At 39.9% G+C, this 25,258-nt stretch overlaps 1 protein-coding gene across 4 annotated transcripts in view; it reads right to left on the bottom strand.

Annotated features, from left to right (window-relative positions):
• Nucleotides 1-1,282: 1,282 nt before the first annotated feature.
• pag1 (phosphoprotein membrane anchor with glycosphingolipid microdomains 1) overlaps nt 1,283-25,258 on the bottom strand; it is a 154,500-nt gene continuing 130,524 nt past the window's right edge. For all 4 annotated transcript variants that reach the window (XM_060824161.1, XM_060824159.1, XM_060824158.1 and 1 more), the window contains one exon: nt 1,283-5,184. In XM_060824161.1, coding sequence (XP_060680144.1) covers nt 4,813-5,184 — 372 coding nt within the window. In that variant the 3' untranslated portion in view covers nt 1,283-4,812. The remainder of the gene's footprint in view (nt 5,185-25,258) is intronic.

Below are 25,258 nucleotides of genomic sequence, written 5' to 3' on the forward strand. Positions count from 1 at the left end.
AATCAGACAGGGGATTAGGTCAATAATGGTCTGGGAGCTTATTAAGGGTCAGCCAATGCAGTCCTGGGGCAAGTAGACAATTTCTGTCTTCATTGTACTGGGTCTCTGAGAGAGCCGTGACAATTATAAGTGATAATTGTGCATAGTACAGTGGAATCTCTCAGTGATTTGAAAGAGACAGGGAACTCCGAAAAGGTCAAATAAATCATGGTAACCCCAGCCTCACAGTGTAGGGCCAACAAAAGCATGGGAATTTAGAAAGACACAGGCTCTGGGGGGTAAAGTTTGGATATGAATAATTACATAAAAGGGCTTAACTGAAAGGGGAAGGAGGCTGAAAGGTCATCAGGGCCAGAGGGACAGAAGGACAAGAGGGAGCATGAAGAATTGGGGAAGAAATTGTGTCATAGGCAGAGCCTGCTTGTCACACACTGTAACAAGTTTGGAACCGTGCCATTTTTGGTCAATAATTAATTGCACAACTGGCTACTGCTTTCAGGGAATAAGTCCCCAGAAGATGCAGGCACAGCAAGAAAATGGAATGTTAGTGTCAATTATATCAAACATTGGTTAGATGTGGCTGGAATATCGTGTGCAATTCTGGTCCCCTTGCCTAAGGAGGAATATACTTCTGACTGAGCAAGTCTTCCCATATTCTGGTGTTAGAACCCCAAAGGCAGCTATGGTCACGAGAGAACTCTACCCAAGCTACAAACACAGCTGTACTCCTGCTCTAATATGTACCCAAGAGCACTCTCCTCCATCCCCCTCATTCTGAGGGATCAAACTCTTTAAATTTGGAATGAGATTCACAATGGCTTGGGAAGTAGAGAGGGAATGCAACACAGGTCTACCAGACTGATTCCTGGGATGGTTGGACTGGCCTATGAGGAGTAATTGAGGAGATTGGGTCTCTATTGTCTGGAATAGAATAGAATATAAATGAAATAGAAGGAGAGGCAATATCATGGAAATATACAAAATTCTTAAAAATATAGATAGGTTGATGCAGATAGAATGCTTTCCCTGGCTGGGAGCTGTGGACACAGTCTCAGAATATTAAGTTAATTAAAACTGCAATGAAGAAAAATTATTTTGCTCAAGTCTGAAAGTTTGTTTTGCTAAATCACTGCAATTGTAGTACTTCTTTGTAGCACAATGTAGGTTTTGCAGTTAGTACTGAAAATATGACTTTTAAAGGCATCAAATGAGGATCAAAAGGAATTAGTACACTACAAAAAATAGACCTAAACAAATGTTTACTTTATTTAACAGTGTTGCCAATTGTTCACACATTTGAATACAATCCATCAATTTCCACATTTTCTTTTGATACAAGAAATTACAGTCATGGATCAAATGCATAACATCAAGGATGTAAATAACAAGAGAAAAGACCAGGTAAACTAGAAGGGGGGTCACTGTACAATGTAACCTGATTCCTGCTTGAGTAAAATGTATAATTAATCAAAAGAATACAACCAGCTTTTTACACTGAAGTATCATAACATGATCCCATGACTATAGTCATGGGACAAATTTTATAATTAATCATCAGACTTCTGACAGTAAATCTAAACAAAGGCTCCAATACATGTTAGCTGTATATTTACAGAGAAGGGAAAGTGACAAGGAAGTGAGGTTAGTATTTGGCAGTAGTTTCTTCCCCTAATTAAAAAAAAATCACCATGATTCAGTCTAAGTCTTTTGATGACAGAGATCCAAATTTCACTCAAATTAAGGAGAGATTTTGTGATGAAGAACAGTACTAACAGTAATAAACAGTAATATACAAAATATTCAAAACAAAAGCTTTGTCTTAATATAATAAAAATGCTCACTAGTTTTTAGTTCCCAAAAACTTGGCATGATGTAGGGCACATTCAGATGAGAAATCATTTCCACAAGGCATTGCTGCAATGAAAATGATGCAGGAGCTCTTTACTACCCAGCTGAGAAAATGTTTGTTGGAAACATTTTAATTAAAACCATTCTATTTTACTAAATATGCACACTGAATTTATTAAACATGTAAAACAAAATAAAAACTGTTTATTTTACAAAAAGAAAAGATTTAGAAATTTATCCTTTTAGTCCTCAGTAAAATAAACTATTTGCCAATATATATTGTAATTTTAAAAAGTACAAAAGTGTTTTTAAAGTGAATACAAAAATTGTTGAACTTCATGTAATAAGTACCTTATATTGTTGTTGACATAAATAACAGAGGTTCACAAATACTGCAATACAACAAGTGCAGTTGGTAAGTAGGCTTCCAAACTACAGGCATCTCACATCAAGTTCCGTTAATAGAGTTGAATCGATTAGATCAATTCTATTTCATTACTTGCTCTGCTCTGGCAAATATCTGTTTTAACATATTTTATAACAAATCAATCATTGATTCCAAACAACCTACCTTGGCTCTTTCACTGCTCTATATGTTTCTGCAATTGAAAGATATATTTTCAATGTCAGCAGTAGAGAATGGGCTCTGCTAAAATGATTGGCACGTCACGCCTCCATGTGCATCCTAACTGTGCATTATATATTGTCACAGCATTCAAATTTAATCTACAATTCTGAAATGTAACTTTCTAAGAACCACCGGTGGTATGAATATCTAAATGTGCTATCAATGCTAATGGCACTCTTGTGAGTTTAAAAAAGATATTACAATACAGACTTCATAAATGTTGAAATTGAAACAAGTGAAGATCCTATATATGATCCTAATATTGAGGTTCATGCCTATGGGTCTATTTGAGCACAGCAAGCACCAGTCTATAGTAAGCAGTTTATTGCATTGTTGTGCAAGTTTTACAAAGTAATGGGATGAATATTGACTTTGGTGTCTAGCTGGACTTTTTACCATTTTGTCAGAATAAGTAACCCAACATTGCTTTAGTACAGTCAGGAAAATGCTGGAATCTAATGGAATCCTAACAACAAACTTAGAATCTACTGTATGATCTGACAGAGTTAAAGAGGTTTTTTTGTAAGGGAAGTAGTGTTTTCACAAATTGGAGTACGTTTTGAGGATGTGACTAACAGGTAGACAGAGAAATGTACAGTAGATTGAATTTTCAAAAGATATTCAACAATATAAAGTTGGTTCATGAATTGTAAAGTGATATATTCACATAAATAGAGAATTGGTTAATGGACAGGGAGCAGAGAGCAGAATAGAGCATTTTCAGGTTGGCTGTAACTGCTAGAGTGTCTGCCACAAGGACAATAGATGAGCCTCAACATTTTACAATCTATTTTCTCTATTCCTTCTTAGGAGATGGGCACCACTGGCAAAGACAGCATTTGTTGCCCATCCATATTTACTTTTGAACTGAGTAACTTGCTGGGCATTTCAGAGGGCAGTTTAGAGTCAACCACCTTACTATGTCCCTGGAGTTACATGTTGACCAGACCAGGTAAAGATGAAAGGACAAGTGAATTGGATGGGTTTTTACAACAATTACTAGTACCATGGCATTGGAGAACTGAATTCAAGTTATGTCAGCTGCTGAGATGGATTTTTAAACCCAGGTCCCCAGAGCATTAGCTTAGGCAGGGAATAACCAAATTAGATCCATACAAAGGTGTCTAACTGCCTTCCTTGTTTGTCAACAGGTCATGCCTATTTATATATTTCAGCCTGAACAAGGGCTGACCATATTGTTCCAATGGAATTAAAGTACGGCTGCATCACTGACATCTTTAGGAGATAGTCAGACTGACACATAGCATGACAGAGTTTCTTTTTAGATATTTGCAATATATCAACATTTAAATGCGGTTTTCCTTCAGACGAGTGATCCAATAGTTTACTTGCTAATGAAGCTTATCGGTAAAACCTGAAATTAAAAGGCTTCTGGAGCTGGATTTGAAATCTAGAAGAGAACTTTATTTACCATATTCTGTGTTGAACAGCCCTGACCCGACCTGGGGAGTTAGTCCTTTTCTATTATTTGAGCTGCAAGTACGGTTTAGAAGTTTCATTGCTGGTGCATGAATACGTTAAGACATCTTGTCTTGTGCTTACTTTCCAATACTACACATCCTTGATTTTTTTGTTTGGAGAATCAAAATGACATTTACACTTAATAGAAGGCAGTGAACTCCTTCATAATTGTTTTTTTGTCAGAGTTACAGTAAGATACTGGCACCAATTAGAGAAACCAACTATAGGTGCGTTCATATAGTCCCCACTAAATGGCTCCCAGGGACAAAGTAGGAACAAAATCTTAATGACACACAGTCACTGTGGTAAGTCTCTTGAATGACACATTTAATTCTAATTTATTTGGAACATAATCATCTAAATTTTAAACTTTCTCTTCATTTGGTTATGTACAGAAGTAATCCTATGTTGTTATTTACTAATGAACATACATTAAAAGAGGAACACTTTATTTTGCTGTTCACTCAATTCTTTAATTTATGAAAATACTTATTTTTCCATTCCCCAAATAAAAATACCAAATAAGTACAGAGTTCACCCTACTGCATTTTGCAAAGAACACAGCTGTGCTGACTGGAGCCATTTATTTCTGCAGTTTGATCGGTTACTGTGTTCCTACAGACTCTCAGAAAAGAAAATTACCAAGTGACTTCGAAATTATTCTTCCCCTCCCCAAAACTAATTCAACAAAGACAAAAGCACTTTTTCTTAATGTATAGGCGCAGCAGTAGGAAATATTTCCTCCTTGAACTCATTGTTTATAAGATAAGATATGTAGTATGAGAAATGTCAGGCAAATAATTTTAAAGTAAATGGCTGGAATGTGTGTCTCAGAAGTGCTAAATGACCTGCAGTTAAACGTTAGGATTGTTCATATTTTGTTTCTGTTCCAATTCTCGGATACTTTCGTAGTCATGCTCTCCTTCTGTGCACTGGGATTTGTTTTCATTGGATTCAGTCTCCTTGTCTGTAGATTCCTCTTTCAGAGCTCTGATGGGCTCATATCCTGGATCAGTCTCCTCTCCCACATCATTTACAGATGGATTTTGATCTGTAACGTTGGGTTCTCTTTCATAGTCAGCGACAGATGCATACAGATGACTGGCTGTAGATGGACGCCGTTGAGGGGTCACCTCATCGATGCTGGCATATCCACCTTCCTGTTCGGCCTCTGCTTGGGACCACTGTTTTGCAGGTTTATTCACAGTGGAGTACATGGCTGCAATCTGGAAAGAAACAGTTACCCAGCTTTAGAGTTTTGATGTACAAAACAAACGATACCAAAAGTGTACTTATAGATTTTGGATCTATTGTATTAAAAGTTCAAAACTAAAACATTATACTCTAATGCTGACTGATCAAACATAAGTTTCTCCAAACTAGTACAAAGTATTCTTTCACTTGAGGCTACTATTATATTATAAATTTCTCTAAATCTTAGTTTATCTGATTATCTCAATAGGATAATGGGATCATCCCATTGTTCTATCCAAACATTCATAGTGCAATATTAGAGTTAACGAAAAATTGGCCGGAGATGGTGTTTAAAGAGTAAAGACATTGTGTCATGATCACGTTGATCATGTATATCATTATAGTTTTTAAAAAACAACTTTTAATCTGTACGTTGCTCTGCATGGTTGCTGCTGTATAGAGGAATCATGTGAGATCAATTTACGGTTAAACTGTGTTTGTGAGCATGCCGTTATTAAAACAGGGATATATTATGTAAAACGAAGAAGAGTATTTGCCTGCACGCCAACTGCCAAATTTCACAAGAAAGGGTTTTTTTTTAAAAAGTGAAATTACAAATTGATCATATTGAAAACATTACCTCAGTTAGCAACTGATAGATCTATGGATCAAACATCTTAGGAGGACAGTGGAAGCAGAACTTATTGATTCAGTCAAATGTAAATTACAGATTTTGGAAAATTGTACATAAAACAACTTGTACTTACTTATACAGCACTTCCCATATCTACTGAACCTTTCAAAATGCTTTAGTCAGTTAATTACTTTTGAAGTGTCATCACTAGTACAATGAAAGAATGGTTGCTAAATTGCACAGCAAAACAGCAATGCATTAATGTCCAGAAAACCTGTTCGACATTTCAATGTTGTGTGAGGTCGATTGAAGGATACATTTTGGCCAAGAAAAACAGGATAATTCAGCTGTTCTGAGGAAGGGTCACTTGACCTGAAACATTAACACAGATGCTGCCAGACCAGTTAAGCTTTTCCAGCAACTTCTGGGTTTATTTTGTTTTTGGGAATAATCTACCAGTTGTTTTTCAAAATAATGCCATGGGAATGTTAACACCCACCTGACCAGGTAATTGGGGCCATTGGTTAGCATTTCAGCTGAAATATGACATCTCTGTTCTGGGTCTACTTTGCCTTTAAGAGGCACCTTTCAGGATTTTATATGTGGTGTGTAAACAATGTTGCGATTCTGCTTGCCAGTCAATCTGCTATAGATTTTGCAAACTGAATGCAGAGAAATCAGTTGCATTACTGTTATGCCTGATTCATAGCTTGAGTTTCACTGTTTTAAATAAACTAACCCACAGAGTTAATAAATCTGACACGAGACTGATCATTAGACCAGATAATAATCTCTTCTAATAAAAAGAGGAAAGCATAGTTACACAAGTAGAAAACATTTATTTTGTGCAACTTCCTGACTCGAAATATTTGGTTAGAGATCTGCAGGTTGCTAAAAAGCTGAGAAAGTCTAAACTGTCAGTTTTTATGTATTCATGTAAGAAAACATCACAGTTAACAGGAAGGAACAAGGCAGAATCAGTGATGTCAAACTTAAATACTTGGTATCAAGGGGTAACTTTCCTGGATTTGAATCTGTGTAAAATGCTGATGCTGGGAAATAGATTGAATTTTCATTTTGCTAGACGTTTTAAGGTCTATCATGCTTGAACAATCAACAAGCAAGTTAATGTGCAGGTGAAACACATATTTGACGGCAGTTTTAAATCATGCTGCAGTGTATGAAACAATCCTCAACATGCTCTGGAGAATTTTGAAAACACAGTTGCCAGTAAGCATTCAAGGGGCTAGTTTAATTCACTTAATAAATGCAATGATCAGGCCATCTGCTACAACAACAACAAGCAAAGGAAGGTCAAAGGAATATCGTGAAAATGTCCACAGAAGTTTCTGTGCAGGATCAATTGTGCTGGAGTGCAAGTATGGTCATTTCACCTGGATGTACCAGATGTTCCAAATCACAAACACTACTGAAATAGCATGCCATAATTTCTCACTAGTCACAATTCATTTAATCAATCAGATTTCAGAGACTCAAAAGTCATTGTTTTTACCTAGAAACTATAGCAGACTATTCAAGGAATAACTTGCAAAAAGTGGAATAGAACATCTGACTTTCTTCTAAATTAGTGGAGATAAAATCTTAGCACTCTGCTGTGAAGAGAAAAATGAAAGAAGGATAAATTTGAGAATATCATCTCAGAGATGATGAAGTCTTTAGATTGTACCTCTACTCAGCTAAGACAGGTGAATGAAGAGCTGGAAGGAAAGAATAAAAGCAAGGTGAACCACAAGCTCTGTACCATCGCTCAAATGAAAAGAATGCAGGGAGATCTGGAACAACTCACACATCAAATGTAACGCTGGAGAAAACGGTAGACATTCAGAAACAAGTGGAGACACACTGCACCCACTAGGAGCTATCAATCAATCAGGAGACGGAAGTAAATGTCAGCATTGATGGTCCAGTGAAAGAACTCAAATGGGACATACAGGAAACCAAATAATCACTGAAGCAGCAAGTGGAAGAGTCCACAGTTTTTTCCACAAAAACTACCAAATCAAAACGCTAGACAGTTATTAGAGCAGGTTATGAAGAAGGAAAGTATGCAGGACCAAAAAAAGTCTAAAACTTTGATCAAATTTAAAGAAACCAGGGTATGAAACCAGAAGGTTCAAAATGAGTTGGAAGTACTTGAGGAACAAAACAGCAAATCTCAGAATATTTGAATCACTCAAAATAGTTGGAGGAATGACATCACAGTCAGTGGCTAATCTGAAGCATGACTGGCTATGGATTATCTGACAAAGCAAATGCTGCAACAGAGCTGGGAAAAATAGTATTAGATTATATATAACATTTTTAAGAGTTAGAATTTTGAAATAGTGACATATGGGATTGGTTATTTTACTAAAGTGTTTTAAAAAAAAACACTTTTGGCCATCTTTCTGGAATGGGACTCAATCTAGTATACAGAGGAACCTCGATTATCCAGCATTCAATTATCCGTATATTGGATTCTCCTGCAAGATTGCAAGGTCCCGATACTTGGCTAAACTATGTTATCCAGCACTCGTTTATCCGAAATTCCATTAACTGAATGAAATAATCCCCGCCCGTGTCCTACAAATAATCAAGATTCCTCTATATGTGTCAATTTGCAGGGACCCCCTGGAAGACTGCTTGTTCTATGTTGTTTGCAACAAGAAACATGAGGATTGAAGGCCATTAGCTTGTTGTGGTTCAAAATAAGAATTGATGTCAGCTTAGTAAACTCAGAGACTAAACATGTTGTTAGTTTTGCATAGTCCTGTGTGTGGTCAGAAGCAAATATAGTTTCTCTCCTAATAATAATAATAATAAAAAAAGAGTACAGAGGGAAAGGACAGTCACCCCTAGTCAAAAAATTATTTTGTGCAACTTCCTGACTGGAAATATGTGATCTAGATGAATAACCTTTCTGGATTTGAATCAGTGTAAGGTGATGATGTTCGAAAATAGATTGAAACTTTGCTTTGCTTGACATTAAGAATTTTATTTCCTATTTACATTATAAATCTAGAAAATGTGGTTTCTTTTCTTTTATTTTTGTCCTTTGTATAAAAAACTTCTGTTATTAAAGAAATTCTGCGGGCCCATACGACCATGTTTCAAAAGAAAACTGACCACCACATTAACTTAAATAAAAGATCTATCAAGCCAGATTTCATCCTTTAATCTGACTTGTCCAGTAGTACTGTCAGCTGAGATCATATTAGAACACAATAGAAAGTACAGACAGCAAACAAAAAATGCTGTGAAATTGCAGCAGGTGAGGCATTATCCTTGAAGCAAGATCAAGCTAACACTGAGTTTAGATGACTCTTCATCAGAGCTAATGGAAGGGGCAGCATTTATGCAATATTGAGGGGTTGGAGAACTAGGGGAGAAAGGGTGTTGATAATGCAGAATAAGTGATCGGAATGTGAGAATGGCAGAGTGGAGGTCATGACTAGTAGCATCACATCAGGTCAGCTTGGTGATGTTGGTCATGTCTAGCCAGGCCAGTATAGTCGATGGAAACTTGCTCAGATTGTGTGGAGGCTGAGGGAGCAGAGGTGTGGTGAAGATTGCTGTTGGCTCTGGTGAGGAGATGAGGGTGTCAGATCTGGGTAGGGATGGACCCAGGGTGGAGAGGGGTTGGGTGTTAGCTCCAGCAGAGATAGGTCAGAATGGAGGAGAGGTGATGGTTCTGGGTCCAGTGAGGTGATGACAGGGAGATGGCAGTGGGGCTGGAAGGGCTGGGTCAGGTCAGGAGGGGCAGGTTTCAGAAAGGAGAAAAAAAACTGATGTCTCAGGAGTTGGGGACCTCCTTATGACTCTGTTTCATTCAGTTTAACAGTCACTCAGGAGTAAGAGCAGGTTTTTAAGGCTTTAATATTTCCTGAATCCCTATTAAATTGAAGTCAGTCAGAACCCTCCGACTTTCAGGGAGCTCCAAATGCAAGTGACTTGTCCATCAGTATTGTAAAATTCCCAGGCAATTCCCTCAAATTCAATCGTGTCAGTTATTCCATATGGTCCTGATATAAAGCTCCAGTCTCTGCTACGCTAGTGACTATTTGAGCCATTATCTCTAGGTGAGTGTGGGGTGCTGGAAAAGCACAGCAGGTAAGGCAGCATTCGAGAAGCAGGAAATTAACATTTCGGGCATAAGCCCTTCATCAGGAATGATTTTCCTTCTCGGATGCTGCCTGACCTGCTGCGCTTTTCCAGCACCACACTCTCAACTCTGATCTCCAGCATTTGCTGTATCAAGTTCAAGCTAACATGATACTTTCTCCATTATCTCTAGTTACCAATCTGCAGCTGATCTTTATTATTTAAGGCATTGCTGGCTCAGAATCTAAATTCTGATTGCCTTTGAATTACCTGAAACGTTTATTCTTGAAAGTGATGACAAGTGACCTCTGATCATATGGTTATTAGCTTCACAACCGGCCCAGTTATTAAAATATCACATAAATGCACCATATCACAACTGAACAAAAACAAATGAGATATCATGCAAAAATGCCAACCCATGGATTTTAAGAAATAATTCATGGTTAATGCACTATTGAACATGAACATCTTACCGACATGATGTGCATTTGAGATTCCTGCTGGGCTCTGTCAAATTATTTAGTACTAGCCCAGTCTTAAAATAGTAAGCAAAACTAGCGGCTAATGGGGAGAAAGGTAGTTTGCTAAAGGTAAAGAACTATAGATCAACAATTCAGAGATTCAAAGCTCTTAATCAGCCCCAGGGAATGTGCTGAAGCAACTTGCATGTAAAGAGAGTTCTAAATAACACCTAGAGGAACAGTAGCAAGTTAAAAGCAAATTGAATTAACAAAAGGGTATGAAATAGAACTAATAAATTGCAGCTGGATTTTACACACCCTGACTAGCAGTTTTGAAGGCAATGGGCATGTAAAATCCAGCCAGGGGCCTCTCCTCCACCTAATGCTCTCCCCATGACCCATCTGAGATTTTTATGGGGGAGTGGGGAGGCTCACTCTTGGGCCAAGGAAAGCACTTAACAGGCCAATTAAAATTTATAGTGACTTAAGTGCCTCATCCTGGCCATGCCAGTAATTCCCAGCATTAAATTGCTGTGCTGACAGGGATGTGGACAAGTTCCCCAAGTCGTTTCCATCTGGGGGCAGGGATTGAGGCGTCTCATAAAATTCAGTCTATGCTACAGATTAGACACAAGAGATATCACAAATAGTTGACAACCTTTATTCTAAATTATATATCATATTATAGATGTTATAATACAAAGTAATTCTTTCCATGTATACTGTGTCTCGTCTAGTTTTTTTTCTAGAAATAGTCTTTCTAAAAGTTAAATTGGCTTGATGCATTGTTTTGACTGGCTTAGCCGTATTAAATAACTACAGAATAGTTGCCATTGCTTTGTGGGTTTAAGTAATTGTCAGCTAAATTTAAAAGGATCTATTCATCATCTCAAGCAACTGGACAATTCACATTGTTTGTATTTGAGTTCTCCCTAAAGTGGTTTTCTGTCCACTGACAGGAATTGTCCCTACAACACTAATTTTGGTTTTTTTAAACTACTTATTTATTGTGATGCAATTAAAGTAATTCGTACAAATCAAAAGTTAGACTGGTTTCATTTTTGCCACAGAATCTTCAAAAAAATTTTCACAGAAATGCAAGCACATTATGTGTTCTTGCCCTTAACCACATCTTTGTTACTCTAGCTGAAAGTTTAAGTGTGTTTTTCTAACATGGCTTCCCATTTGTAAACCCAACTGAAGCAATATAATGAAGTCACATTTCCAAATGTTTCCTATTTTGTCCTGCACAATTGATTCCAGAATGTAATTACTTGGATTCCTTCCAATTCTCTTTTCTAAATTGTGTGACTGTGCCAGGTTTTGCTAAACACAAATCCATGGATGACACAGACCGATATTGGTACAGTTCACTCAGTGAATTGTAGCATGTAAGGAATACCCATGAAATACAAATTGCCCAAAGCCTGCTGACTGATTTGCAAAGGTCCATCTTTAGTTTTTTGAAAATGGAATCTACCATTTAACCCTCTGAGTTTCATGAAGTTGCTGGGAATTAATACACTTAAAAATGCGATATTAATGATGATCAATAATTATCCCGCTACCCCCGCTTGTTTCTTTCTTTATCTATCCCATCACAACTACAGCATCCCCTGCCAAGAAAAGTCTTGATGTTCACGCACGGCTATTTCAGAAGTCTCCAGCCCAGGAGCCCTCCCACTCCCCCTTCGCAATATCATCAGGTAAGGCATCAGGTCACAATCTCTGAAGACCGATAACTTTTGAAAATAGATACAAGTTTCTCAGCGAGCAATTTAAAGAAAAGATGTTTACTCTAACATACTAAAATCAGCCTAGACTAAGCTTTTAGTAGGCAAATAACTAAAGATTTATGTATGATGAAGAGAAATAAAGCATGATAGTTTAAGGTTAAAAAGTGAAGCCTCAATTGTTTGTTGCAATACTTTGATTATACTTCAGAACAATTATTGGGTTAGATTACTCCACTTTAACTAATACAGGATGTGAAGACAACATCTTCTATTTTCCTTTATTTTTGATTGTGGACTGCAATGAGGAAAAAGGACTGATTTAAAGTTGAAGGCATTACAGCACTTTTACCTGACACTCATTGGAAGTATTGTTTACACAGCTGTTTTTTTTCAAGCAGTAGGTAAAGCCTAGTTACAGACCAGCTGGAGTCCAGGGATGTGCACAAATATTAATAGCAAAGGCCTTCTGCCTGCCAACAACTGTGTGATTGGCTCCTAAATAGCTTGAGCGTGTGAATGATTAGGATGAAGCCATTGCATCTCTAAAAGGATTGGAACTGACTCTTTTCTCTGCTGTTAAAAACACCTCGAGCCTACAGAAAGTCAACCAGTTTATTTTCGGTCAGAAGTTGCTGTAAGCTGTGTTTCATTAACCTGTAAGCCAGAGACTTTGTTATTGTGAATCAGCTTCCTGTCACTCCTGTAAGCAAGTGAAATTACTTGGAGAAGGAAATTCTGACAAACCAATAGGATTAGAGCTGAAAATGTGTTGCTGGAAAAGCGCAGCAAGTCAGGCAGCATCCAAGGAGCAGGAAAATCGACATTTTGGGCATGAGCCCTTCTTCAGGAATCAAGCTTTTCCAGCAACACATTTTCAGCTCTGATCTCTAGCATCTGCAGTCCTCACTTTCTCCAAAACCAATAGGATTACCTCAGCAAAGTTTGTGGACAGGGACCACTGAACCACCTTTTCAGCCTTTCCCTCCACCCCATAGCACTCAGGTTTCTTTTCTTATCTTTCTGGATATGAGTACAGGAGGTGTTTATAAAAGGAGTTAGTGTTATATGTTGATGATTCATAGTGTTTATCTGTGGTTAGAATCTATCTATTGGCAATAAATATTAATTCGTATTGAGCGAGTTTCTCTCAATATGGGTATTTATAAGCCAGGTAAATTGGGGAATTCTGCACATGTTCTAAAATCCTTAACTTTTGTGATGACTCCAGGATTAGCAGGGCTTGATTTCGAACAGTAATGTAACAAGGGTGACACTTGAAAGACAAATCATTCGGAGGAAATAATACTTTATCACCTCAGAATATTTTAAAAGGATTTCAAATATCCATTGAGGCTACAGTTTGGTAGCTAAAAGTCCAGAATATATGAAACAGATTATGAAAAAGAACAAATACCTACTATGATATGAAGACTGATTAAAACCAATAATATCAATCTTTAACATCCACTATGTCACCTGCCCCAGAAATCATACTCAGTGGTAATAGTGATAGCTGCCTTTGCAAACATACTGTTCAACTTTATTATTTATCAGGAGGCCAAGAATGCCACTTTTTGAGTCAGTTCTTGTAGGACTACATTTATGTACTATAGAGTACAGAATTTGAGATATAAATCTATAAAATATCTGACCAATGAATTTTCATTCAGTTTTAATCAAGGAGAGAGCAATTGGAAGAAATACAAATGAATCCCAATGAGTTTTCTTGCAAACAGAGTTTTGTGAATGTAGTAGCTGGAAAAATGAATAGAACTTGCAGTTTTCATTAACAATGACATTTTCACGTACGGTTCAAGTTAGAAGGTCCACACAATCAAAACGACAGAAATATTCTAATCCAACTCTGTCCATTTTACAGACAATGTGTTCACACCAGGGAGTGCTTTCTGTGGGGAAAATGAACACCTATGCCAAGAAAGAGCAACAATGGGACTTCCTGCTACAACCATTTAAATGAACGACCCTAATGTTTGGTTACATTTTTTCAAAATCTTTACTCACCGACAGTCAGTCAGTCAGCTAGTTTACAATGAAGTTTGCAAGTTAGTTTAACATTAACCTTCCTGATCTAAGGAAAGGATTAGCAAATTTAAGCATTGTTACAATAAACCAATTATAAAGGAAATGTTCAGGAAAATAAATGCCATGTAAAATACAGTCACTTGTGCAAACAAAATAATAAAATCATCAAGAATGGATAGAGTGATGCAGATCTGCCTGCCACTAACAGTTAAAATCATGTGAACAGCCACCAGCTACATTTGAAAACGTGCTGTCAAGTATCATCTCAGTCCTGCTTTGACAAGGGGCCTTACTGGGATTGGGGACTAGGACATAAACTGGCAACATGCTCGAGTGGACAGACAGATGGGTTGGATGGAAGGTCAACACATTTAGAAAAGTGGCACAGTTTACTCACATAGTCAACTTACTACAATTATTTCACTTGGGAGCTGGCCAAAATGCACATTATAGAGAAATACACAACATCTCAGGAGAAACAGCACGGGGCCATCAAGGGGCTGAGAAAAAGTGCTCTAATAATGATGTTTGAAAACACTTCAAGTCTATTACTGAAGCTGAGGAGTCATTTCTGCAATAAACTGATGTTATTTCCTAGTCTCTTGCGAATTTGTACAGTCAAGCTGCTTTTCCTTTTCAGTTTGGTTTATAGGTTTATAAAAAGCAGCACATGTAAGACTGAACACTAGTCTCTCGCAGGCAACACAGTAAAGTCTGCTATTGAAAATGCAAGTAAACATTTCTGGTAATTCCCGGATGTTTGTGAATATGTGCAGATTGCTGGAAAAATCAACCCTTGAGGAGTCAAAAATGGCCACCATTTTCCTGAAATAAACTCATTGCATCTTCTTAGTCAGATTGGATCCTCTGCAGGGCATAACACCTGATAGTATGTTCTAAAATATGCTCAAAGGGTTTATTTAAGTATTGAAACTGAAGATACACAGCATCATCTTTTTCAACACATTTAGAGATCTGGGCAACTTGACCACAAGATCCTAATGGACCAGCTAGTGGGAGTATTTGCAGACGCAGAGTCAGAGATGTACAGCATGGAAACAGACCCTTTGGTCCAACTTGTCCATGCTGACCAGATATCCCAACCTAATCTAGTCCCACCTGCCAGCACCTGGCCCACATCCCTCCAAACCCTTCCTGTTCATATACCCATCCAGATCCCTTTTAAATGTTGCAATTATACCAGCCTCCACCACTTCCTCTGGCAGCTCATTCCATACACGTATCACCCTCTGTGTGAAAACGTTGTCCCTCAGGTTTTTTTTTAATATCTTTCCCCTCTCACCCTAAACCTATGTCCACTAGTTCTTGACTTCCCCACCCCCGGAAAGAGACTTTGTTAATTAATTCTATCCTTGCTCCTTATGATTTTATAAACCTCTATAAGCTCACCCCTCAGCCTCCAATGCTCAAGGGAAAACAGCCCTAGCCTATTCAGCCTCTCCCTATAGCTCAAATCCTCCAACCCTGGCAACATCCTTGTAAATCTTTTCTGAACCCTTTAAGGTTTCACAACATCTTTCCACTAGGAAGGAGACCAGAATTGCATGCAATATTCCAACAGTGGCCTAACCAGATTCCTGTACAGCCGCAACATGACCTCCCAACTCCTGTACTCAATACTCTGACCAATAAAAGAAAGCATACCATATGGCTTCTTCACTATCCTATCTAACTGTGACTCCACTTTCAAGAAGCTATGAACCTGCATTCCAAGGTCTCTTTGGTCAGCAACATTCCCAAGGACCTTACCATTAAGTGTATAAGCCCTGCTAAGATTTGCTTTCCCAAAATGCAGCAGCTCGTATTTATCTAAATTAAACTCCATCTGCCACTTCTCATCCCATTGGTACATCTGATCAAGATCCCATTGTAATCTGAGGTAATCATCTTCACTGTCCACTACACCTCTAATTTAGGTGTCATCTGCAAACTTACTAACAATACCTCTTATGCTCACATCCAAATCATTTATATAAATCATGAAAAATAGTGCACCCAGCACCGATCTTTGTGGCACTCCACTGGTCACAGGCCTCCAGTTTGAAAAGACTCTCCACCACCACCACCCTCTATCTTCTACCTTTGAGCCACTTCTGTATCCAAATAGGTAGTTCTCCCTGTATTCCATGAGATCTAACCTTGCTAACCAATCTCCCATGGGGAACCTTGTCGAATGCCTTACTGAAGTCCACATAGGTCACATCTACCGCTCTGCCCTCATCAATCCTTTTTGTTACTTCTTCAAAAAACTCAATCAAGTTTGTCAGACATGATTTCCCATGCACAAAGCCATGTTGACTATCCCGAATCAGTCCTTGCCTTTCCAAATACATGAACATCCTGTCCCTCAGGATTCCCTCCAACAACTTGCCCACCACCAATGTCAGGCTCACCGGTCTATAGTTCCCTGGCTTGTCCTTATCACTTTTTTTAAGCAATGGCACTACATTTGCCAACCTCCAGTCTTCCAGCACCTCACCTGTGACTGTAAATGATAAAAATATCTCAGCAAGAGGCCCAGCAATCACTTCCTTAGCTTCCCACAGAGCTCTAGGGTACACTTGATCAGGTCCTGGGGATTTATTCACTTGTGTGTACTTCAAGACATCCAGCACTTCCTCCTCTGTAATATGGACAACCTCTCCATGTTACAATGTGAAGAAGAGCATCCCATTACCAAGTCACCCTGTATTTACATGTGCATAGTACATAACACTGATCCAGAGCTGGCTCCTAGATGGAGCAGAATCCCTGACACTCCTGTGTCAGCTAGGATTCTCTGATTGGACCAGGTTAACAGCCTTAATCAGGGAATTCATATGCTATGAGATTGACCCGGCTGACCTCATTCAAAACACTACAGTGAGGTTCCCACCTGCTTCAAAAAGGTCAATTTCATCCCGGATCCAAATAACAATCAGACAACAGGCCTGAATGACTGCCGCCCAGTGGCTCTGACATCCACCATTATGAGGTTCTCCAAGAGAGTAGTAATGGCATCAACTCCAGCCTCCTAGATTACCTCAATCTGCTACAATTCACCTCCCATCACAACAGGTCTACAGCAGACACCATCTCCCTGGCTCCATGCTCATCCCTGGAACATCTGGATAACAAGGACACCTATGTCAGGCTCACATTTATTGACTTTAGCTCCGCTTTCAACATCATAATTTCAACAAAACGCATCGCCAAACTCTGAAACCCAGGATTCTGCTCTCCCTTCTGCAATTGGATCCTTGACTTATAGAGTTATACGGTACAGAAACAGACCCTTCGGTCCAACCAGTCCATGTTGACCATAATCCCAAACTAAACTAGTCTCACCTGAGATGCTGCCTGGCCTGCTGTGCTTTGACCAGCAACACATTTGCAGCTGTGATCTCCAGCATCTGCAGACCTCATTTTTTACTCACCTGTGCATTGGCCTATATCCCTCAAAACATTTCTTATTCATGTATTTATCCAAATGTCTTTTAAGTGTTGTAACTGTCCCGTCATCTACCACTTCCTCTGGAAGTTCGTTTAAAACACTCACATTTTAAAAACTTTGCCTCTCGTGTCCTTTTTAAAATCTTTCTCCTCTCACTTTAAAAATACACCCCTAGCTTTGAAATCCCCTACCATAGGGAAAAGACATTTGCCATTCATCTTATCATTATCTCTCATGATTTTATAAACTGCTATACGGTCACCTCAAAATCTCCAATGCTCCAGTTAAAAAAATCCCAGCCTCTCTCTCAATAACTCAAACCTTCTATTCCCAGCAGCATCCTGGTAAATCTTTTCTGAATTCCTGACCTGCAGACTGCAATCAGTGAGGATAGGCAACACCACCTCCTCCACAATAATCCTCAAAACCAGTGCCCCATAAAGGCGAAATACAAAACTCCTTATTATGTTCCTTATACACTCACAATTATCTGGCCAAATTCAGTTCTAACTCCACCTACAAATTTGCTGATGACAGCACCGCAGAAGGTCAGATCCTAAACAACAATGAGACAGATTACAGGCAAGAGATAGAGAGCTTATTAACATGGTGTAATCTTTCCCTCAATGTCAGCACGATGCAGGTTCTGGTCATCGACTTCAGGAAGTGGAATGGAGGACATGCCCCTGCCTGTATCAAAAGTGCTGAGGTGGAGATGGTCATAAATAACAACAATGATCAATCCTAATCCATCCATATCAAGAAAGCACACCAATGCCTCTCCTTTCTCAGTAGGCTAAGGAAACTCAGTATGTCCATGATGACTCTTCTCAATTTTTCTACATGCACCATAGAAGGCATCATATCTGGACGCATCACAGCTTGGTATGGCAATTGCTCTGCTGAAGACCACAAGAAATTGCAGAGACTTACAAATATAACCCTGTCCATCATGAAAAGTAGCCTTCCTTCTATTGACTCCAATCTATACTTCCCACCGCCTCAGGAAAGCAGCCAACATAATCAAAGACCCTTCCCACCCTCGTTACACCTGTTTCCACCCTCTTCCATCAGGTAGAAGATACAAAATTTTGAAAATACGTACCAACCGATTTCAGAACAGCTTCTTCCCTGCTGTTAACAGACATTTGAACAGACCTCTCATGAATTAAAGTTGATCTTTCTCTGTAGCTGTAACTCTATATTCTGCATTCTGTTCTATTACCTTGATGTACCCACATAAGGTATGATTTGTCTGGTTAGCATGCAACATAATACTTTTCACTGTATCTCAGTACACGTGACCTGAATAAATCAAATCAAGTCAAAACCAATCCCAGAGCTCAGATGAGATAATGGACCAATTTCTTAGAATTAAAGAAATGTTGGCACAGAAGGTGGTCTCTTTAACCCCATCACTCCCACCAAAGATCCTTCCATATGTCTTTTTTTTCCAAATATTTAATCCAGTTCCTTCAAAATATTTTTTGTCTTTCCCTCAATAACTACATACCATCTTCTTAGACACCAAAACTGCTCATGTCAATATGTAGCAAGATCTGTATAACATTCGGGCTTGACCTGACAAGTGGCAACATTCATTTGAGACAATGACCGCCTCCAATAAGAGAGAATCAAACCATCTCCCCTTGATGGTTAAATGGTAGTACCATGGCTCAAACCCAAACCATCTACATTCTGAATATTAATGTTGACATGGAACTTAACTTGATCAGCAATACAAATACTGCGGCTACAAGACCAGATCAGAAGGAATTTGGCTGAGAGTAATTCACCTCATGACTCCTCAAAGCCTGTCTAACATCTGCAATGCACATGTCAAGAGTGTGATAGATACTTTCCGCTTGCCTGGATGAATGCAGCTCCAAAATGGCTGCAACATTTCCAATCCAAGGTCCCAATTGCCCATACAGCCATAAATGGTTTTTGGATGCATAGGTTAGTTAGCTGGCTCCAAACAAGTACATTTTGTGGATCTGGAGTGTTTTAAACACGCCACATGGCCTTTTTAACCCTTCTGATCTGGCAATGAATACAAAAGTACCCAATTATCTATCAGTTAAATCATGAAGTTGATGTTAAGTGGTAACAAGAAGCACAATGGTGGTAGCATACTGTTCTTCATAAAGATACCATCAGGTGGAGTCATTATTTTTGTTTGAAGGGTCTCAGACTGAAAGCAAACAAATGGATTATGCGGGTTAACAACCTAGGACGACGTAATTCTTCAATTTGATTTTATTCTATGGTAAGAAAAAGGCTTTTGAACATGAGTCACCATGAAAACCCTGTAAAATTATGACCCATTCAATATAATTAATATAGGTAAAGCTGAGATGGATGATTTCACAAGGCCGACTGCTTATGGCTTTGAGAACAATAATATTTATCAGAGCTCAGTAAACGCCTGCTGAAGCATTGGCAGATTCGCACTTACAGAAAACAAATGGCAAAATCTTCAATACAGTAATGTGCAGGAAGGCAGCAGTTAACACAGTTAAAATATATTGCACCACTCAATAAATGCTTTCAGAGTCATCAAAGTGAACAGGGGCTAAAAGCATTTATTTGCTCATTGATTTTCCCCATGTTCAACCTTGTCAGCATCTCACTTCTTCCAAGTTAAGTCTCCTTTAATTTTACAGACAGAAACCCTGCAAATTTATCAAACAAGTGTTCCTTCGGTTATTTGAAAATTCTTATTGTAAAAAGACAAAATTTGTTTCTTAAAATGCCAATTTAAAGTCAAACCTACCCTCAATCTCAATTTATTCCATTTAAGATGTTCTTCAAGACTATATAAAAAAATTGACTCGTGTGAAATTTGTTTTATTTGAAGGAAAAATATTCTTGGTAACAATCACCATTAGTATCAGAAAAAGGTCAGATATTGCATTCTTGAAGACAGGATATTATCCTAATCTCAAAAAAGAACTCCTCACTGCCTCAGTGTGACTTTTCTATTTCCAATTCTAGCTATCCTTTGACATCTTTGTGGGCGGCACGGTGGCACAGTGGTTAGCACTGCTGCCTCACAGCGCCTGAGACCCGGGTTCAATTCCCGGCTCAGGCGACTGACTGTGTGGAGTTTGCACGTTCTCCCCGTGTCTGCGTGGGTTTCCTCCGGGTGCTCCGGTTTCCTCCCACAGTCCAAAGATGTGTGGGTCAGGTGAATTGGCCAAGCTAAATTGCCCGTAGTGTTAGGTAAGGGGTAAATGTAGGGGTATGGGTGGGTTGCGCTTCGGCGGGTCGGTGTGGACTTGTTGGGCCGAAGGGCCTGTTTCCACACTGTAAGTAATCTAATCTAATCTTTGGTAATCTAATCTTTGGGATTACTGGTTTAGCACCAAGTTGAGGTAGGGTTATTTTGATTGTGAAAGAATGAAATGGAGTCTGCCCAGTATCCATTTCACATTACCTTTCTCTTACAAAGGTAATGTTAATCCCATCATTCCACTTTAGATATAGATACAGCACCAGAAGTGAGGCATTAGTGTCCAACCCACACATTTATCCCCTGGAGTAATGGGGGTCAGCTAATTTGGATGGCTGGCTTGTAATGCATTTCAACGCCAACAGCGTGGGTTCAATTCCCAAATTGGACACCACGAAGGACCTCCTTGTTATCCTCTCCCCTTGCCTGAAGTGTGTTGACTCTCAAGTTAAAGCCCCACCAGTTGTCTCTCCCCCTCTGGGACTATAGTGATTTTACCTGTACACTTTTAATAATCAGACAATTCCAAATTAGTTAGAGATACCTTGCAGTATGTTGTAAATCAAAGACAGTTCAGACTATCAAAACAAATGATCAGACCGCTCAGAACACATTTGCACAATTTATTTATACAAGGCCCTTATAGTCCAGCATTACAGGAAATGCCATAACCATAAGTCTCCCATGTATATTAAACTTTCCAGATGAACTAGGTCATAGGTGGTGTTTTGTTATAGTTTGACATTGTATAATTAGCTTTTAAACAGTAAATTGTGCATGAAATTACAGTAAGAAATCAATTACAAAGAAGCCTTTTTTAAAATTGGATTATTTGAAAGATTGGGATTTTAAAGAATATAGATTCTAGGTACAATGATGGAGTGGGTTTCACATCTTGAAATGATAGGTTAGGGTAGAAAGCAGACTGGTTCCAGCAACTGAGGAATCTAGGTTGAGAGCCAAGTAGAATAAAGAGATCTAGAAGAGGGAGCAAGAGAAATTTCTTCACAAATTGTGAGGCTGTGAAATTCATTTCTAAGATTGGTGACTGATCTTGAAGTGATGTTAACAATGACAATTAGATTGGATATTGTAATGTAGTGATTGGAACCAGGTGGATCTACCCACCATTGTTGTGGAAGAATCACTCAATGTTCTATAAAAAAATTACCAAGAGACACAGAAAATCCTTCACAAAATTAAACTTCAATCTTGCAAAATCAGAGCTGTGGCAGCCAGCAAAATGTTTTTGCAGACTGCCAGGATTCTTTTTGTTCGTCTGCAGTTTATACAATTGTTGGTCCCGCGCTTGCTTTGTCTTTAACTAATCATTTTGTCTTTGTCTTAAACTAATCATTGTCTGCCACACTGGTTCCCTACATTAAACTTAACCTATCACATTACAGCACCATTGTCTTCAGCATTCGCTTATCTAACAATGATTTAACTAACCTATCACAATGCACTACCATTATCTGTTCCTGGAGTCCTGTAATATGATCCCCAGGCATGCTTACAACACTAAGTTAACAACATAACTGCCAGAGTAATTTCCATCCTGAAAATGTGTTGCTGGTTAAAGCGCAGCAGGTCAGGCAGCATCCAAGGAACAGGAAATTCGACATTTCGGGCAAAAGCCCTTCATCAGGAAACTACTACTAGAGTAATTTCCATACCATGAGATCCTTTATTAGGGATATTAACCTGGGCCAGAGCACTCTGGCTGACAGATATAAACAGGAGATTCAGAGAATCCCCTCACTTCAGGGACTGACTCTGAGCTGGCTGGTAACAGCCAGTATACTGTGCTCATGTAAATCAAGGGTGACTTGGTGACAGGATACCAGCCTCTGTGCAGTTATTTCAGATGGGAAAATGAAGAAAAAGATGGAGGAAGACAGAAACAAGAAAGTGACAAAAGTGATCTGGATGCTATACTTTTGGAACATAAATGTCAATATGAATTTCCAGGGATGAATGACCTTTGCCTCAGTTTGAGCTTCTAGGCACAAAGATTCCCATTCTGTGGAATTACTTCTTTAAAACTCCAATATTCCAGCTGAGTTTGTTGAAGGATTACTTGGGACTGGGAGAAAAATGTAAAACAATCAGTTTGAAGTTTGGATATTTAACAATAAAAACATTAGCTAAATGACTGTAGCATGTTGCATAGATGTGGAGGCACAATGGTCAAAATTGTCTCAGAGTGAACGTTCTGATGGACACAGTCATTTCTGCAGCCCAGAATGGGAGTTGTGCATCAGGAACATGAGGAATTCTTGGAAATTGTCTGAGAAATTTAAAATTCCAATGGCCAATTCCCCTGAACCTGGAACCCTCCAAGAATTCTTTAAAACTTGAGGGAATTTGGAGGGACTGTTCTCCATTTAAGATTAACAGTAATGATTAAGATTGATAGGAACTGATGGCCGAGAGGTATTATCACTAAATTATTAATTCAGACAGCCAGATGATGTTCTAGGGACATGGCAGGTGGTGAATTTAAATTTGAATTCAATGAAAATCTGGAAATTAAATGTCTAATGATGGCCATGGAAAAACCCATCTGATTCACAAATGCCCTTTACATCACCACTAGCCCCTATCTCCTGATCTGTTCTAACATGGAGCTCACCCTATCCCAAACTGACCATCCCACGCCGTAACACCTGAACCCCTTAGACCCACCACCACTTATCAAACCTTACTCCTAATTAGGCCTTGAATGAACTCACATCATCACCGGCCTCACAGATTCCCCCTCCAGAACTGAACATTACTTAGCCTGCCGGTTTGGCAGATCCTGGACAAGACAATCTTTCCCACTTAAGGGCCTTAGACTTCTCCTTCACCTCACCCCAGACCCAACCTCCTATGAATAGTCACCACGTTTCCCCCCACCCCGCCCCAACTCCAAGATCCGAACCCAATCTCTCTGCCATCTTACATCCTCCCATCCTAAGCAATCATTCACATACTTGGCAAGCCACCCACCTGGCATCTCACTGACCAGATATGCTGCCAACTTTACCCACCTAGAATCCTACCCACCTGGCACACTAACTCCCTCAGCCACCTGGCACACTAGTAAAAAATGAGGTCTGCAGATGCTGGAGATCACAGCTGCAAATGTGTTGCTGGTCAAAGCACAGCAGGCCAGGCAGCATCTCAGGAATAGAGAATTCGACGTTTCGAGCATAAGCCCTTCATCAGGAATAAGAGAGAGAGAGCCAAGCAGGCTAAGATAAAAGGTAGGGAGGAGGGACTAGGGGGAGGGGCGATGGAGGTGGGATAGGTGGAAGGAGGTCAAGGTGAGGGTGATAGGCCGGAGTGGGGTGGGGGCGGAGAGGTCAGGAAGAGGATAGCAGGTTAGGAGGGCGGTGCTGAGTTGAGGGAACCAACTGAGACAAGGTGGGGGGAGGGGAAATGAGGAAACTGGAGAAATCTGAATTCATACCTTGTGGTTGGAGGGTTCCCAGGCGGAAGATGAGACGCTCCTCCTCCAGCCGTCGTGTAGTTGTGTTCTGCCGGTGGAGGAGTCCAAGGACCTGCATGTCCTCGGTGGAGTGGGAGGGAGAGTTAAAGTGTTGAGCCACGGGGTGATTGGGTTGGTTGGTTCGGACGGCCCGGAGGTGTTCTCTGAAGCGTTCCGCAAGTAAGCGGCCTGTCTCACCAATATAGAGGAGGCCACATCGGGTGCAGCGGATGCAATAGATGATGTGTGTGGAGGTACAGGTGAACTTGTGGCGGATATGGAAGGATCCCTTGGGGCCTTGGAGGGAAGTGAGTGTGGAGGTGTGGGCGCAAGTTTTACATTTCCTGCGGTTGCAGGGGAAGGTGCCGGGGGTGGAGGTTGGGTTGGTGGGGGGTGTGGATCTGACGAGGGAGTCACGAAGGGAGTGGTCCTTGCGGAACGCTGATAGGGGAGGGGAGGGAAATATATCCTTGGTGGTGGGGTCCGTTTGGAGGTGGCGGAAATGGCAGCAGATGATACGTTGTATGCGGAGGTTGGTGGGGTGGTAGGTGAGAACCAGTGGGGTTCTGTCTTGGTGGCGGTTGGAGGAGCGGGGCTCAAGGGCGGAGGAGCGGGAAGTGGAGGAGATGCAGTGGAGGGCATCGTCGATCACGTCTGGGGGGAATTTGCGGTCCTTGAAGAAGGAGGCCATCTGGGCTGTGCGGTGTTGGAATTGGTCCTCCTGGGAGCAGATGCGGGGGAGACGAAGGAATTGGGAATATGGGATGGCGTTTTTACAGGGGGCAGGGTGGGAGGAGGTGTAGTCCAGGTAGCTGTGGGAGTCAGTCGGTTTATAATAGATGTCTGTGTTGAGTCGGTCGCCCGAGATAGAAATGGAAAGGTCTAGGAAGGGGAGGGAGGAGTCTGAGACAGTCCAGGTGAATTTCAGGTCGGGATGGAAGGTGTTAGTAAAGTTGATGAACTG

Source organism: Hemiscyllium ocellatum, chromosome 4, assembly GCF_020745735.1.
Source record: "Hemiscyllium ocellatum isolate sHemOce1 chromosome 4, sHemOce1.pat.X.cur, whole genome shotgun sequence".
NCBI classification, from domain to species: Eukaryota; Metazoa; Chordata; class Chondrichthyes; order Orectolobiformes; family Hemiscylliidae; genus Hemiscyllium; species Hemiscyllium ocellatum.